Source organism: Sminthopsis crassicaudata, chromosome 3 (genome assembly GCF_048593235.1).
Source record: "Sminthopsis crassicaudata isolate SCR6 chromosome 3, ASM4859323v1, whole genome shotgun sequence".
Lineage (NCBI taxonomy): Eukaryota > Metazoa > Chordata > Mammalia > Dasyuromorphia > Dasyuridae > Sminthopsis > Sminthopsis crassicaudata.
This window is the reverse complement of record NC_133619.1, coordinates 14,207,256-14,225,201: the sequence shown is the minus strand read 5'-3', so window position 1 is coordinate 14,225,201 and position 17,946 is coordinate 14,207,256. Positions and strand designations below refer to the sequence as shown.

At 40.1% G+C, this 17,946-nt stretch overlaps 1 protein-coding gene across 2 annotated transcripts in view; it reads right to left on the bottom strand.

Annotated features, from left to right (window-relative positions):
* Positions 1 to 17,946, bottom strand: part of KCNAB1 (potassium voltage-gated channel subfamily A regulatory beta subunit 1) — a 406,565-nt gene that overhangs the window by 314,215 nt on the left and 74,404 nt on the right. The window contains exon 1 of one of the 2 annotated variants that reach the window (XM_074298062.1): positions 3,070 to 4,006. The exons of the other annotated variant lie outside the window; for it this stretch is intronic. Within the exon in view, the coding sequence (XP_074154163.1) occupies positions 3,070 to 3,290 (221 nt within the window). The 5' untranslated portion in view covers positions 3,291 to 4,006. Of the gene's footprint in view, positions 1 to 3,069; positions 4,007 to 17,946 lie in introns of those variants that run through there. 2 annotated transcript variants of the gene reach the window in all.

Here is a 17,946-nt window from a genome sequence, read left to right as displayed (position 1 = left end):
AACCTTAGATGACAATGAATCTTAGAAGATATAGATGCCATTAAATAATGACAATTATTTCAACTCAATCATTACTTTACCAATAAGTAAAGAGGTAGAGAACATTATTTATTAAGCGAAAATTATGCTTTCTGGAGGCTTTAGCATTAAGGCAAGACTACTTCTAAGTAGGATTATGGATGGGATTTTTGGTGGAAAGATTGGGAAAACAGAAAAAAACAATGATAACATTCTCATCATCTATATGGATCTCTATCTTACCCTACCATCCAGGCATGAATATTAACTTGTACAAGGAAATCCTTTCTAGAGTTGAGACAGAATGCACTAGATGTATGTCTCTGCCACAGAGACCCCAACATGTCCCCAATTCTGTTTCCCACTGGAAGTCCCAATCCTATTTAGCTAGAAGTACTAAGAGACATCTCTTCAAATCATTAATTTTTAAATAATCCAGAATGCATCTGGTACCAATCAACTAAAGAAGAAGCTAGAAATGAATGCTGGATTTTGACCAGAGGTATGCCCCTGTCTCCCCCTCCTGCTTCTCTACATCTCTGTCTCTTTCTTTCTTTGTCTCTCTGTCTCTTTGTTCCTCTCTTACACTCTGGTTTTCTGCTTCTGTATCTCTCTCTGTCTCTCTCCCTCTCTCCTTGTCTGCCTCTCTGACTCTCTCACTCTATCTTTCTCTCTTTTATCTCTCTGTCTCCCTCAAACTGTGATTGATCCTATTATCTGTGTCCTTTCCACTATCCCTCATAAAACTGCAAAATAATCACCTCCCTCTTGTGATCTTTCAGCGGCAAATGAGTCACTCTTCCAGCCCTAAATCTAAGGCTTTTGAGGAGGATTTGTGAAAGGAAGAGGACAAATTTCAATGTGATGTAGTGGAAGGGAAGAGGGCCAGCCCTGGAGTTAGAAGATATCTGTTCAAATGCCACTTTTGAAGCCTACTGCATTGTGACCCCTGAGTCTTGGTATCTTCTACTTATAAAGTAAAGGGGTTAAACAAGATGGTCTCTGAGACTCCTTCCAGCCAGAATTCTATGATCCCAGGTAGACATTTTGGATATATTTGAAATTATCTCTCATGAGTTAGTGGTCATGGATGGTACTTGCTAATGAAGAACAGTAGTGACACTGAAGGGCATTTCAGGGAGCCTACATAACCAATGAATGACTCAAAGGATCAATTGTCAGATGGCCAACTTTATGACAGAAAAAGGAAGAGCTGCAGTTTTCTAGCATTTATTGATGATTGATTTTCAAGCAAATTTGTGAGCATAATCTAATATGGGGAAATCAGAAAGATTTACTAGCAAATCTAATATCATATATTGACAATGGAACTTATAAAATCTCAACTGAAGCCCCAAAGAACAACAAATCCCAGCAAACCGAATCACAATTAACCATGAAACATTCACAAGAAGGAAGATCTATTTTCTGTCAATAAAAAGCATCCTCTTTGGTCCCGTTCATAAAATTGGAGATGCGTGAGCAGGTTTAAGGTACCTGCCTTAAGCTTAGGGTATTGAAAATCTCACTAGCCATTTCATCCTGGTGCCAACAGTTTTCAGTCCCACAAGTACCTTGCTGCATTCATAAAGCAGGGAGTCTGGACCTATGCCATAGCAGCAGCAAATCTCAATGTTTTATAACTGCAACATAACTTATAGAAATACCATTGACAGGGGCTTGGCACGTATCTAATTTTCACGAGGTTATGGACACAATGGTTAATGACATTCACATTGCTACCTAGAGCTAGCCTACTACATGCCATATATGCAATTAGAAAAGATCACATTGATGTTAACTTCAACTGAGACCTTAAATAAGGCCTTCAATTAATCAGTCAATCATACCCTCTAAAGATCAGTTTGCTTTACCCAGTAAGGTTTCAAGGACTCTTCACAAAGAAACTTCTTTAAAGGGCAAGTTGAATAACAATGTGTTTAGATTCCATTTTCACAGATCACCTAGAAGACACGACTGCTTGCATTCATCATTTTAGTTGTATCAAAAATCCCTTCCACCATAAAGCAAGGCCAGTAAGAGGAGAGACTGCTCAATTTAAAAGTGAGAGTCAAACACACGATTTATCCATTTGTACCAAGAAAGCTAAAGTAAACAGAGAGGTTTTTTCCTAGTTTCTTTTGCTCCCTGTATACTTTTTCAGAACATTAAGTGCACTACTATCAAAGAAACAGAGTGGAAATATTTAGTAAATATTAGCTGAATTGTTCAGAAGGGGTCAAAAGAAGAAAGGAGCTCACCAACAAGTGAACAGAAGTTGAACAATTATGTAATGAAATGCTTAGGGGATCAAATCATCTATTGTTAAAGAGCAACATCAGGATAACATTGAAGTAAAAGTCTTGTTAGTACCTTCGTGGATGTTTTTGTTTGTAAAGCTCTTCAAGAAACCTGACCGTTTTCAGCACCATGGTTAGCGCTTCGCCTATCTTTCACTTCAGATGCTATGGTTGGTTCATCACCAGGGGTACAGATTTTTTTTTTTTTTAAAGGACAATTGCCTTGATTTCTAAAACCGTTCTAACAAAACTTCTGAAAGAGCTCTGCAAAATATTTGTTACCTAAGCTTTTCTAAAAATAAGCATCTCCACAGAACTACCTCCGAAACGACTTTGGGGAGTATAAATTCTGTTCAATTGTCATAGTAACTACTGCATCTCTCCTTCCCCTCAAGCTAGCTCCAAATAGGACAAACAGATTTTCCCGTTGAAAAACTACTCGGATTTAAACACCGGGTCCTAGCAAGTCCCGTTATTTCCTGCGTGTTCGAATTTATACGGTTCCTTAGGTGTCTGTGACACTTTCAAATATATTAAAAACAGGCCACACTTAAAAAAAAAAAAAAAAAATCCTGACGTTACTTTTTAAAATTTTCCAGGCTTTAAAAAGAAAGGAAGAAAGAAAGAAAAGTGTAAAGACTTTCACTTCTTTTTTAAAAAATCACTTTCGGAAAGAAGGGTATTTCTTTCTGTTTTGCATCGCTAATTCTAGGCATGCAAAGACCCGAAGCGAGTAATGTAGCAGCCATACCTATATTTCATGCCAGTCTGCTTGGCAGTTGACTCTTTCAGAGAAATATGATGCTGAGGCGTGAACGTTCCCAAACTTCGAGCGATGATAGCGACGGTCCGGAATTTCGCCCGGGCCGCATTGACTACATTCGGGGCGTTGGGGTTCTGTTTGCTCAGAAGTCTGTCTTCACCATTGCGACTCTTCAGATTGTGCTCTGTACATGCTATGGAGACTTGCATCGCTCCCCCGATAAAGCTATGTGCCCAGCCCGAGTGCCGGTCCACACAGGAACCTTCTTGGGATCGGAGAAAGCAGCCACGGGATGCTGAGTGATTCGAGGTTTGCCTCTTTCCCCTCCCTCCTTCTTCTCGCCCTCCCTCCCTCTGTCAGGAGGCTGTCAATGGCAGCCTCCTCGGCTCCCCTTTGCCGAGCTGCCTCCAAAGTGCGGGGAGCACAAGTCTCAGGCTGGCGCAGGACGAGGGACGGAAGGAAACTGCCCGTCCCCGAACTTGCTCACCCCGGGCGGGGACGCGGGGAGGGCTGGCCGAGCCTTGGGTGCCAGTGATTGCCCTCGCTTGATTGGACAGCCGGGGCCGAGGCTTTCCGAGAGCTCGAAGCTGCGCCGAGCTGGCGGCCCGAGGTCCAGTGCGCCTCCTCGCTGCTTCCGAACCACTGCGGGCAGCCGCGTACCGCAGAATGGCTCGCACGCCCCGCGGACCCCGGACGCGGCACCGGCTGGCTCAGCCCCTGAGCCCGGCGCGTCTAATCAAAGGCGAGCCAGTCTCCCGAGCCCAGGCGTAGCCATTGGTGCGTGTGTGAGGGAGAGATTGAGAATGAGTGAGTGTGTGTGTGTGTGTGTGTGTGTGTGTGTGTGTGTGTGTGCGCGCGCGCGTGTGTGTGTTCGATCGAGCACCCCTCGGCCGATACGGCTGCGGCAGCTGCTCAAGCCCCTGCCTCGCACATTTCCAGCCCGGTGGCGCCCGCTAGGAAGAGCGGAGGAGCTCGCCCAGCCCCCACCCGCGTGGCTTTGCAGCCTTTTTCTGAAAGCCGGAAAACCCGGGCTTTGCCTTTGTGGGGGAGGGGAAGGGGAGCCGGCTCACTCTCCCGGGCGGGGACACTCGGGCCGGCGGGACTCCGGCCCCCGGTCACTGCCGGGAAATGGGGGAAAGTGAGGCGGGGGGCGCTGAAAGGGCACGTGGCCCGGGATTAGCGCCGATTCTTTGCCGCCAGGCAGGGCCCGCGCCTCGTGGGATTAGGCTTTGGTCCGGGTTCATCCCGCCATTGCGCATTATCCGCAAAGCCGTTACTTTGAAGTTTCCCAAAAGCTCCAGTGGGAGGTTCTGGGAGTCAGTCCTGTCAGCGCGGACCCTCCCTGTTTGCCGAAGGCGCCCATTCAGACGCCCGGGGTGGCGAGGAGCGAGCTCCCTTCCTGGTCTGAAGTTCTGGAATGCTGGGTAATCTCTGCGGCCAGGGAGTGGGCTGACCTGGCTGTGCCCTGGCCAGCGGAAGCTAACCCTTGACAGGTGAGCCTGGGGCGGACGGGAATCCTCGGGGCAAGTGCTCAGCCTCGGCCCGGGGAAACCTCGAAAACAGGGCCCCAGGGAACCTGTCAGCACGTCACCGCTAAGGACACTGAGCCGGGGTCACGGTGCCGGGATCTACTTAGCCATACTGGGCGAGGGAGAGGGAGAGGGAGGGGGGAGGGGACAGTAGCCAGTTCCCTTTCTTAGATGTTTTTGCAACTACTCACTCGTCATTTTTGCAAGTCTAGAGATGATTCTATACACCTCCTAAAGTTAAGGAAAAGTAAATAAACAGCAGCTAGGGGGCCCAGTGCAGGGAATACAAGCAGCTCCTAAAGTTAAGCAAAAGTAAATTAGAGCAGCTAGGTGGCCCAGTGGATGGAATGCCAGACCCGAAGTCAGGAAGCTTGAGTTCCAATGAAGTTCCACGCTAGCTGTGTGACCCTGGACAAGTCACTTAACCCCGCCTGCCTCAGTTTCCTCATCTGTAAAATGAGCTGAAAAAGGAAATGATAAAGTATTCATTCCCGTATCCTTGCCAAGAAAACCCCAAATGGGGCAAGGAGAATTGGACTTGGCTAAACAAAAACAAAGTATATGTAATTTAATGTACTTCAATTCAACAGGTACTTATGGAATGATTATATGCTGGGTATTTCATATTAGATGATCCCTGTCCTCCTCTTCCTCCTCCTCCTCCTCCTCCTCTTCCTCCTCCTCCTCCTCCTCCTCTTCCTTCTCCTCCTCCTCCTCTTCTTCCTCATCCTCCTCCTCCTCCTCCTCCTCCTCCTCCTCCTCCTCCTCCTCCTCTTCCTCCTCCTCCTCTTTCCTCCTCCTCCTCCTCCTCCTCCTTCTCCTCCTCCTTTTTCCTCCTCCTCCTCTTTCCTCCTCCTCCTCCTCCCTCTTTCCTCCTCCTCCTCCTCCTCCTCTTTCCTCCTCCTCCTCTTTCCTCCTCCCTCCTCCTCCTCCTCCTCCTCCTCCTCTTTCCTCCTCCTCCTCCTCCTCCTCCTCCTCCTCCTCCTCTCCTCCTCCTCTCCTCCTCCTCCTCCTCCTCCTCCTCCCTCCTCCTCCTCCTCCTCCTCCTCCTCCTCTTCTTTCTCCAAGCTGTTAAAGAAAGGAGACACAGAGAGACAGTGTGGTGTGAGAGAGAGCTGGTTGAATTCAGAATCAAGAAGACCTAGGTTCAAATCCTGCTTCTGATATATGTGAGTATTTCCATGTGACCATAGCATGCTAACTTCTCAGTGCTCCAGGAAACTCTAAAACTCTTAAGGTGTAATGGAGTTGCCATCTGCATCTCTGTGGGGGATTTTCCGTGCCAGGCACTGTTGACCCCCATGAATTCAAGAATTTACGAATCCAGATCCTCTCCTCTCCCCCAAAAAAGACAGACAGAAGGAACAGTTAAATGATAACATGATATTGCTTGTGATTAAGAGCCAAAATGACTTAAGAAGGGAATGTGTTTGTAGGAATTCAGAGAAAGATGTGGGCTGTAGTTATTGGGAAAGACTTCTTGCTTCTTGAAGGCGGTAAGATTTGCAGGGAGCTCTGAAAAATGAGGAGGACTTTGATGAAGAGAGGGGGAAGCCTTCTGGTATGAGGTGTGGAGAGATTCAGGACAGCTTTTCAATAGAAATGAAATATACACTCAAGCTGTTTTTATGCAACACTTATTACCAAACTGATCTTCCATGTCCCTTGTCTGTGATTGAATTGACCAAATAAGGAGTTATTTGGCTCCAGCAAGGTCATTAATATGATATGTCAAACCAACTGCTGGTCACCTTTAAACTCCTAGCGTAACAGAGAATGTACTGGAATTAATAGCTCAAGATCCAAATCTTGCTTTCCCACTAATTAGCTTCAGGATCCTGAAGACCCTTGGATCAATGCTAACATCTGCTTTTGGGTTTCTCATCTGTAACATGAACTCTAGAGCCCAGGATTGGGGGCATTTTTGTTTCATTGGCCCCTTTGGGGAAGTTTTGGGAAGCCCATGGTCCCCATTAGAAGCAGCTAATATAATTTTATGGATAAAAAAAATTGCAAGGTTATGGATTGCCTTAACTTCATCCTTCAAGGTTCTTCTAATGTTGAGGTTAACAAATTGCTTTATATGTGTTAACTCTTTAATCTTCACAACAATACTGTGAGGCAAGTACTATTATTTCCCTCTAACAGATGAAAAAACTGAGACAGAAAGAACTTATGTGTTTTGCCCAGGGTTACATAGCTATTAGGTATCTGAGATAGGAGTCTAGTGTTCCTGGGTAAACACTTAAAGACTTAAAAAAAATCAACTCACATTTTTGATTCTCAAGAGTAAGAAAATAAGAATATCAGATTCAAAAAAAGAGAGAGAGAGAGAGATCGTGAGAATGCCATTTCCCAAACACACACACACACACACACACACACACACACACACACACACACACTCATGGATGTGAGGGAAAGAAAAACAGAAGGAACAGCTTTTGAATGACTTTGTGTATCTGGAAAGAAAGAATGTAAACACAAGAGAAAGAAATGGAAGAAAAGAAAAGAACAATAGAAGAGTAAAAAGGGCAGTGAAAAAAGTGGAGTGTTATCCTGTGTTTTTCTGAGGAGACTCAAGGGAAGGTCAACCACTCTCCTGTAGGGCTGCTAAGTGTGGAGATCCCCTGTTCCTGCTGGAAGAAAAAGGCAGGAGTGGGTGTAGTGATGGAATACCATCAAGGAAGCTCTGGTGAGACTCAACTACTTTAAAAAACCACACAATTTCAGCTTTGTGGGCAACTGATACCTTCATAAAAAAAGAAAAAGTCAAGAAAAAGCATAAAGTGCTCTTAAAATAAAGAGATTTGAAAGATGCTTAAATCTTGAAAGCCCTTTATTTACAATTAAACACCAGTGCATTTGTCAAGTACACACATACTCCTAATGAATAGCTCCTCCTTCTCTCCTTACCTCTGCAATTTCTTGCATTCTAATTTTTATTTTTTAGGAGATATATGTTATATATACACATGTATATGTACACATACAGTGCATAAAATGGATAGCACTTAGCATAATACTTGGCACACAATATGTTTTTGAGGAATGTTTATTGATTGATACCATTGAGATTGAGAATCTCTCCTAATTCTCTAGATTAGGGGTGGAGAATATCTAGCAGCTACTGTATAAAACACAGGAAATTATTTGATCTGGCCCTGTGGAGACAACCACAAGTGATAATGAATCCAAAGCTAAGCACGACAACCTCCCATTGCTTGAGTTTTTAAGTTGATAATTTTGTATGACCTGAGAAAGATGTTATTAATATTCAAATGTCCTTGGCAGAAAAACAAACATTCCTCAACCCTGCTCTGAACAAAATACATGCCTCCCCAAATCCCAACAATACACACCGGTAGCAATCTCTGAACTCTTCTGCTTTTTCCAAACTTGTTCAACTTGCCCAGGGCAAATGGAACAGTCACTAAGTCTCTGGAATAGAGAAATCAGATAGTGGTTGGCATTCAGAAACTTCATGCTGAGTTGCTTCATGTTAACAGGCCACATGCTAATTAAACTGGCGAAAACAGCTGTCAGCTATGTGTGATTTAATTGTTATACAAAAGGATTTGAAGGGTTTCTCCTTCATTTCTGAAGCTTTCTTGGGTTTCAAAAGAAACATGGCAAATATTTGTGTCCAAATGTCTTTGTTCTCTCAGATGATTGTGTTAGAAGAAAACTTAAAAATCAGGCCAGCAAAATCTGGCTTTAAGCTGGAATTTGATCAGAAGTGTCTATCCCTCTGACCTCTGATTCTCCTCTTCCTTAGTCCATTAATGTGTTCATTTATCATTTTTAAGTGTCATCTATGTACAAGTCATTTATTCTCCCTTAAGGAAAATACAGAAAAAGTCCTTTTGTTCATTGCCAAGAAAGAATGAAAAATGGAGGAGGTTGCTATAAACACTACATAGAAAGAGAATATAATGTGTACAGGGCAGTTATTAAAATATCACAATTATTTTCTCCAACGATCAATATGATCCAACTCTTTCAACTAGAAAGAAAGAAAGAAAGAAAGAAAGAAAGAAAGAAAGAAAGAAAGAAAGAAAGAGAGAGAAAAAGAAAGAAAGAAAGAAAGAAAGAAAGAAAGAAAGAAAGAAAGAAAGAAAGAAAGAAAGAAAGAAAGAAAGAAAGAAAGAAAGAAAGAAAGAAAGAAAGAAAGAAGAAGGAAGGAAGGAAGGAAGGAAGGAAGGAAGGAAGGAAGGAAGGAAGGAAGGAAGGAAGGAAGGAAGAAATAAAGAAAGAAATAAAGAAAGAAAGGAAGGAAGAAATAAAGAAAGAAAGAGAGAAAGAGAAAGAAAGAGGGAGGGAGGGAAGGAGGAAGAAAGGGAGGGAGGAAGAAAGGGAGGAAGGGAGGGAGGAAAGGAGGGAGGGAGGAAGAAAGGGAGGGAAGGAGAAAGGAAGGGAGGGAAGGAGGGAAGGAACCATGATACAAGATAGTCCCTACATCAAGAAGCTTATATTCTAGTGGGGGAATTGGAAAGTAGGAGAGGAAGGTTACTTAAGTGAAAAAAAAAAATAGGTGGAAAAGTCTGGAGAGTGAATTAAATCAGGAATGAATTAAGCATGACTGTGACTCCTTATGAAACAATGGTTCAAAGGGTTGTTTGTCCTTTTTTGAAGAGGATTTTGACTATTCTTTACTGAGGACATAACATATCCTTAATAAATTCTTGCTTTATTGCATGGGACAAGTTATTTGGAGCAGGAAGACACCTTATAAAATATCTGCTCCAACACTTTCATTTTACAGATGAGGAAACCAGGTCCCAGAGAGGTTGACTTGCCCCCCCCCCCAGTGTCACATAATAAGTGGCAGCATCAGGATTTGAACTCAGGTCCCATGCTTTAAAGTACATAAGTCTTTACATTGCATCATCCATGACAGTTCCAAATTGAAAGCCATATACTATGGTCTAACTCCCATATCTTTATCATAAGAAGTTGTCAAATGCCTTTCTAAAATCTAGCTGTATGATTCTATAGCATTTTCATACTCTATCAGGTTAATAATCCATCAAAAACAAGTAATAGAAGTAGTCTGTCATGCTCCATTGTTGAAAAAGCCTTGATGATCCTTTGTGATCACGACTTCCTTTTCTAAATATTCATTAACTATTTCATTATTAATAAATTCCACAATTTTGCAAGGAACCAAGTCAAGTTTATTGATCTAACTGGCCCTACTTTACACACTATTCACTTGCTTTTTCTTTTCTTTTGAAAATCAAAATAACATTGGCAATTCTCCAATCTCCCAAGAATCTAATGATTCTTCCCTGTCAATGGCTCAGCAACAACATGTCTAGATTCTTTTAGAACATTAGTCATTCTCTTCATATATTCTTACTTATCTCAAATATTTGGTCACAAGGACACTGAGAAAACCTTGTAAAAATTGTTCCATAATCAATTTCTAAATTCAGTATTGAAGAAAGCTTGTTCTTACTCTGAGTCATAAGGGATTCAGGAAGATGACTAAAACTTTTGATTGATTAAATCTTTATGGTTTGGAGTCTTTAAAAAAATCTTGTCAAGAGATATCTCTAATTCACTTCATGGTTTTATTTTTAAATCCCTAGAACTAAGAAATGACACTTTTCCAATTATTTGATGACTCTTAAATCAATTAAATTCTCCACAAGGAAAGTAAGAAACATATTCTTTTGCTCATTTCTCTAGGGATTTTATGCTCTATATCCAATGGAAGGCAATGCAAGCAGGAGCCAGGAAACATTTCATGGTACACCCAAACAGCATAAATATAATTCAGAATGGATAGGAATCTTGATCTGAAAAATTGTCAAGGATTGCATGCAAATGTACAGATGGCACACTATTCTCTTAGACTAACATTTGTTTGCGAAAGAGGAGTTGTTAGAGAGAGAGATGCAAGTTTTTTCAAGATTCATTTTAATGGGTTTGATGAGTATTTATGCTCTTAAGCATTCTGAACAAATAAACACAGACATAAACCAGTGACATCATTTCAGGAAAACTAGGAGAACCTAATGCACTGCTCCTTCCCACTCCCACTTTAATCCCTCTTTCTAGAATCAGTCAGAAACACAGAAGAATTTAGAGGTCATCTAGTCTCATTTAGAATTAGGCTAATGCATTCAAGTTCACAGAACTAATAGAAATATAGAGGTAATCCTAAAACTCAAGTCCCCAACTCCAAATCTAACATTTTTCCCACTCCCCATACCACCTCCTCTTTCTTTGACCCAGATCAGGTTGTCTGGGGACACAGAACATTCCAATGAGAAAATTCTGAAAGAATTTTTAATACAAATTTCTCTCTTTCTTAGACACAGACTCAGCACCTAAAGTTAAGGACAAGCCATTAATAAGAATTGGAACTTCAATCCACAACACAGGTCCTTCTCTTCAGAATCCTAGTATGCAGACATCAAATAAGTCCACCAATCAATACATATGTTTTATTCTTATATCCTTGGCATATAGCACAAAGCTTAAACACTGCAGGTGTCTTGTAAATTCCTGTTGATTTGATTGATTGAGCTCCAACCATCATTTTTAATGGCTATAAATGTTGTAAAATGTTTACATGTTTAATGACTTTTAGTCAAGTTAAACATTTTGTGTCTATGGATGTCTCTGATTGATTGAGGTTCTTTCCCCCTCCATTAAAGTCTTATTGCAATATCTTAACATGGTACAATCTGGCCTCATATTCCTAAAGTCTGTGTCACCAAACTGTGAAGCTTCTGAGTATATATATATATATATATATATATATATATATATATATATATATATATATATATGTATATGTATATATAGTGAGGTTGCATGTCTTTTTTTTGAAGAAATCAAACTAAGTTTGCACTATCTATCCAAATGGAACTTAACAGGGAGTTATATTCGGGCCAGAGTAGGTCATGAAGACTGTGTATTAAGGAGTGGAGATTTCCAGCATCAAAAGAAGTTCCCACATCTATGAAATCCAGGTTACTTGAAGTTTTAAAATTTTGCTTTGAGCCAAGATGGGGAAAATGAGTTCAGAAAAGAGTTTGGGATGCAGAGAGCTTATTGATTTTCTGCAGATGGAATTAGTACTTCCAAAACTAATAGCCATTACTGATATTTTGCTGTTCTCTTACATTTTGTCATTTTCATTATAACAAGATTATGTTGAATTGAAGATTTAGGGTAAAACAAAAAGAAAAATTTATATACCAGAAGTATCTTCTTGGGCCTGGAGAGATTTATAAGAACTGTTACTAAGTGAAATGAATAGAACCAAGATAGTAACTGTTGTACACAGTAACAACAAGATTATGTGATGATCAATTCTGATGGACATTTTTCTCTTTAATAATGAGGTGATTCAAGCTACTTCCTGTAAGGGTTAAAAAGCCTGTAGAAGTAAGGAATGCAGTTCAAGGCATGTGGGAGGACCTGAGGGATGAGAGGTTAGGAGGCTCAGGCGAGTCCTACGTGGTGATGGGCCACAGCCCCATGAGGCGGTGTCTGATTCCAGGTACCAAGCCTCCCTCCTTAGTGCTCTCAAAGCCTAGCAAGCCTCCCTTCTTCTTCTCGGGCCAATCCCATTATTCCAGGTTCCTAAAGGACTTCCCCCTTTCCTCATATCATCAGTGGGGTATAAATATGTGCTATCTCAGAATAAAGTTCTCTTTCGCTTCACCCCTACCTCTTGGTGGTCTGTCTCTGTGGGATCCGGGTTGGTGCCCGAAGATGGGTAAGTGTGGCCTAGCCGTGCCATCAAGGGACGGACATTAAGAGTAGCTCTAAGGGGAGCTACTATGTTAGAAGTCCATAGGGGTGTAACAACTTCCCATGGGCTTGTGATGGAGAGGGCTATCTGCACCCAGAGAGAAGCCTGTGGGAACTGAGTGTGGACCACAACATAGTATTTTCACCTTTTTGTTGTTGCTTGCTTGCATTTTGTTTTCTTTCTCCTTTTTTTCTCTTTGATCTGATTTTTCTTATGCAGCAGGATAATTGTGGAAATACATATAGGAAAATTGCATATGTTTAATATATATTGGATTATTTGTGTCTAAGGGAAGGAGTGGGGGAAAAGGAGAGAGAAAAAAATTGGAACACAAGGTTCTGCAAGGTGAATGTTAAAAACTATGCATAAATTTTGAAAAGAAAAAAGAAGTATCCTTCTTTGCCCCCTGACATCTAGAGATATATCTCTTTAGGGTATTTTTCTTCCATTTACTTAAAAAATAAAAATGGCCAGATGTCAAACCTTTGTAGATCTCTTCCAATTTAAGCTCTCTCTTCTACAAAATGTAAAATGCTAAGGAAAAGTCATGATGAGAAATCTCTCAGCCTTTGGTGACTGGTTTATTGTTTTGATATCTTATTTTAATTATATTTTTCAAGATATGCATTAAAGAGTATTATGCACTAGTTTTTCCCATGCTGTTCCTGCTGTGTAGTGGTTTTTGAATCATCTCACATGGGTTTGCTTTGTTCACCAGCCAGATTTTAAAGTCATCATCATCAATAAGCATTTGTGTAAGCGTGTATGAAGAACTTTGCTAGGCACTGGAAATACAGAAATAAATGCTACCATCCCAATCTCAGGCTTAGGATACAGCTGAGGAGATGGTCAGTCATTCAACCAGAAATTATTGAGTGTTCACTATGTACCTGGCACCATGGTAAGCACTGGGGATACAAAACTAAAAATAAACTCAAACCTACCCTCAAGCAATTTGCATTCTCTTGGAAGGGACAACATGTACACATTCGCATTATCCTATACAGCTGCACTTCTCAAACCTTGGGGCCCTGAACACTTTAAAAAATTATCCAGGACTCCAAAGAGTTTTTATATCTATCTTTGAATACTTACCACATTAGAAGTTAAAAAGTCTTAGTATTACAGAAATAGTTTTGAGCTGTTGGATCCCCTCAAAGGGTCTTGGGGACCCTCAGAAATCTCCAGACAACATTTTGAGAACTACTGCAATAAATTCTTGAAAATGTGAATTAAAATGTAGCTGAGTTAATTATCTCATGTTTATTGGATATACTACTTCATTAAGATCTCAGGAATTTATATTTGTAGGTTCCCATCCAAGTAAAAGCATATTCACATTTTCTAGCCTAGTTAGATGAGTTTGAACACATGATCATATGGATATTGTTTATGTCTATATCTACATATATTATATATGCATGTAAAGCACATTTTGTCTATGAGCCACATCGTTGTGCAACCTTTTCCTATATTCAAAGGCATCTCTAACCTACTTAGTTGACCCCAATTCTCTTCGATTCCAGAAACATTTATTAAATGTCGACCATGTACCAAGCCCTGTGGTAGATGCTAGGGATATAAAAACCCAAATGAGATTGTTCCTGTCCTTGTAGACTTTATAGTTTACTGAGAAAAGCCATGTGATCACAAGATAAATTCAAAATTCATAGAAAAACATTAAAAGGGAGGCTGGTGGACTGGGGCAAGATCTCGCCCACAAAATGGCAAGTTGGCTGAGCCTTAAAAGGAGATAGGGGTTCCAAGAAGCCAAAATGAGAAAAGAGAACATTCTAGGCAAGAAGAATGAATTGTTCAGAGGCAAAGGAACTGAAAATGAAATGTTGTGGATGGGTGACTGAAAGCAGGCCAGTTTGGCTAAAACTTAGAGTGGGTGAGGAAGAATAAAGTATAGCCCTTCTGGAAGGCTAAGCTGGAGCCAAATTTCTAAGGACTTTAAATGCTAAGCAAAAGACTGTATTGATTCTAGAGGCAATAGGGAGCTATTTAAGCTTCTTGAATAAGGGAGGATCAGGATCAGACCGGCATTTTAGGAACCATAATTTGGCAACTATCCAGATATAGGGGTTCTCAAACTATGGCCCTCGGGCCAGATGCAGCAAATGGGCTGAGGGGCGGAGACAGAGGGTGAGCTTTTGTTTTTACTTTAGTCTGGCCCTCCAACAGTCTGAGGGATAGTGAACTGGCCCCCTATTTAAAAAGTTTGAGGAACACTGAAATTCCAGAACATGGCTTGGTGAGGTGAATGACTAGAGACGAGGAAGCTATTTCAATAGCAAATCTGCATAATCAACTCCTCTGACTTTAAAAGGATTTTGTTTTTATGTTAATTAGTAGCTCTTTATGGTCTGTGTAGGGAAATAGGGTAACACCCTTGAGCTGGAATGGGAATCCTATAGGAAAATCTATAAGCTTGACCTGTTTCAAATAGGAAAAGCAGCCAGTAACTGGGGGCTGGGAATCTAGAATCTTTCTTTGAGAGATGGCAAAATAGTTGATAGGACAAGGTGCTGGACCTCTTGTCAAGTCCGATCCCATGATTCACTAGTTTTATGACCTTGGACAAACAAATCACCTTTCTGGGTCTCACTTTCCTTATTTGTATAGTAGGAATAACAGTGCTTATTATCCAGTTTATATCAAAGGTCCATCATGAATAATAAGTACTGTAATCCTTAAAGCATCCTAGAAACATGAGTTGTCATTGCTATTATTTGTCATTAAAACTGTTTTCTCTGAGGATTGAAAGATTAAGAATATGTTTATTTGACCCTCAAAATGAAGTTAATTGTTATCTTCCACCCAGATATTCTCCTGTGAAATTTCTTTCATAGATTGATTTGCTGATTTGTGATGCTTTAAATAAATGCTTTGAGATGGGATGTCATGAAGCACAACCAACTTACTGAATTGGATTCCAAGGTAGCAGATCAGTTTCCTAATGGGTAAAAATTACATTGAGGCAGACTTGGACTCCACAGAAGGAATAATGTTAGAACCAGAAAAAATGAACCCCCCAGTTTTCAAAGATATAAGGATATTTGAAAAGCACAACCAAATAAGGGTATTCTGGGAAAGTTGGAAGAGAACAGAAATCCAGTGACTTATACTACATCTCTCCCAAGTAGGAATTTTTTAAAAAATTCTTGACTCAGAGATTCTTTAGCAGATTCTACTGTTTGGAGCTTTGCCACAGTCCTCAAATAGCTAAGGTAAGTTCTTCATTTGGATTGGCTGCTGTTTTCATCTCACAGACTAAAGCTAAGCAGTAAAAAGATTGACTATGGCAAGCAATGATCTTTCACTGATGTCAGTGGGAATTTCCTACTATGAATAAAGATGCCTTTGGTCTTTTATGCAGGAAGTTATAACATTCAAGATGAGCCCTCATGTCCCTCCATTCAATGTTGTCAGACTGACCTTTGCTAGCAAGAAAATCCTGACTGATCTGATTGAACTGCTACCAACAGGAGATGTTCCAGTGTACAATTCTAAAGATCTTTTCTGCCAAGAGAGAACCAGACAAGACATTTCAGCTATGACAGACAAAAACCTAGCTTTCTGTTTTAAAAATAGTAAAAATAAAGAATCTAGGTTTATTGAGAATAGGAAAGTGAAATCTATCAGCAGCAAGAGTGGTGAGATTACTAGAAAATCACCGATTGATTTTGCATTCAAAATAAAAATAAGTATAGGATTGCTGCAAAAAAAAAAAAGCTTTTTTTAATTTGACACTGGTAGGACATATTTCTCTTATCATCCATTCTGGTGAGGAGGTGACTCTGGGTTCCCAAATACCATTTAAGTGAAAAATCTGGCAGATCTAACCAAACTGTTAAAAAAAAATAAGCAAGTGATGGAGTCATGCTTAAAAGAATAATAGCAGCAGCAACAACAATAATAATAGCATTGATTTATTGCAGTAAGAGTTTCAGTGTTTCACTTATATTATCTTATTTGATCTTGATATGAGAGGAATGCTATTATAATTTTACAGATGTCAAAACTAAGGCTAAGAGGATAAATGACTAGTCCTTGGACAATAAATCACCAAGTGTTGTTTATTAAGCATGTTCACAATAATAGGTACTGAAGGGACAGTGGGTAGCATACTAGCACTGAAGTCAAGAGGATCTGAGTTCAAATCCAGCCTCAGACACTTAATATTATATGACCTAGGCAAATCACTTAACCCCAATTGCCTCACATACAAAAGTAATAATAGACACTGTAGGAGGCAAGGAAACAAGTCCAAAAAAAATACAATGATTATTTCTATGTTTTCACAAATGTAAAATATCAGAAGCAGGTCAAATTCAGATCTTCCTACTCCAACATTCTCTCTACTGCAGGTAGGTTGTCCCAGATAAGATATCCATTGCACCATGGAGTGATGGATTCTTTGGTCACATAACTGCTAAATTTTATGTGTTAAATGTTTGAACAGGGTTTTAAGCCTTTTTGTATCATAAACCCTTCTAATCATTTGGCAAGCCTAGCAACTCCTCAGGAATAAAATGTTTTTAAAGACATAAAATAAAATGCAAAAAAAATTACAAAGGAAACTAATTATATTGGAATATAGTTATAAGAAAAATTAAGCAAGTTGATGGTACCAGGTTAGGATCCTTTTGAATGTTCTCACTCACAGGTGGTGGATCAGATACCCATAGGGATGAAATCACATTGACTTAATCATACAATATCCAAGCAATGTAAATGGGGCATTTACTTAAAATAGCATGCAAGATAATATTGAGATCAGAATAAAAGCACATATTCACTGCACATTTTCCAAACTGCAATTGTTCAAAATTCCAGTGAATTCAGGTTATGAATTCTCTCCGATCCCTTCCCCAAGCTGCTTTATCAGTCTAAGATTATAAACCAGTAGAGAAATAAAACAATCAAACCTAACAACAACGATAACAACCACAGGTACATAGGATAGGAAAGATAAATGCTACCCTCCCATCAGAATCCAAATTCAGGTATCATCTTTTTGTTACAAATGCTACTTCCCAATCTAAATTTGGTCTTCATTTTCATCTACTGTGCTCTGCAGGGGCTTTGGGAAAATATATTTCCCACAAGTCTCATTTTCCTCTTATATTTTCTATGTTAGAAAAGTGATAATGGTTTAGATTTCTTTTAAAATCCTTTCCAAATGTTATATTGTTTTTTATGTTGTGTTTTCACATCATTATCTTATCACTTGCTAAATGTTTTCGGAATATATTTTCCCATTTGATTTTCACAACAACCTTGTCAGATGGGGCAAATGTCATCTCCATCTTACAGATACCGAGGCTGACTTAATCCTGTTTAATAGGGTCAAGTGGCTTGTCCAGTGTCACTTAATTAATAAAGAAAGAAGCTAAAGTAAAACTCTGGTTTTAGGACTTCAAGGATTAAGGAGGGGAAGCTTTATGTCATTGTTTCTGCTGTTGTTCGAGGTTCTTTTTCAAAGAGGATGAATGATCTTACGGGGTAATGACTTGACTTGCTTGTGAATTAGGTTTAAGTGAGACAGAGGTGCAC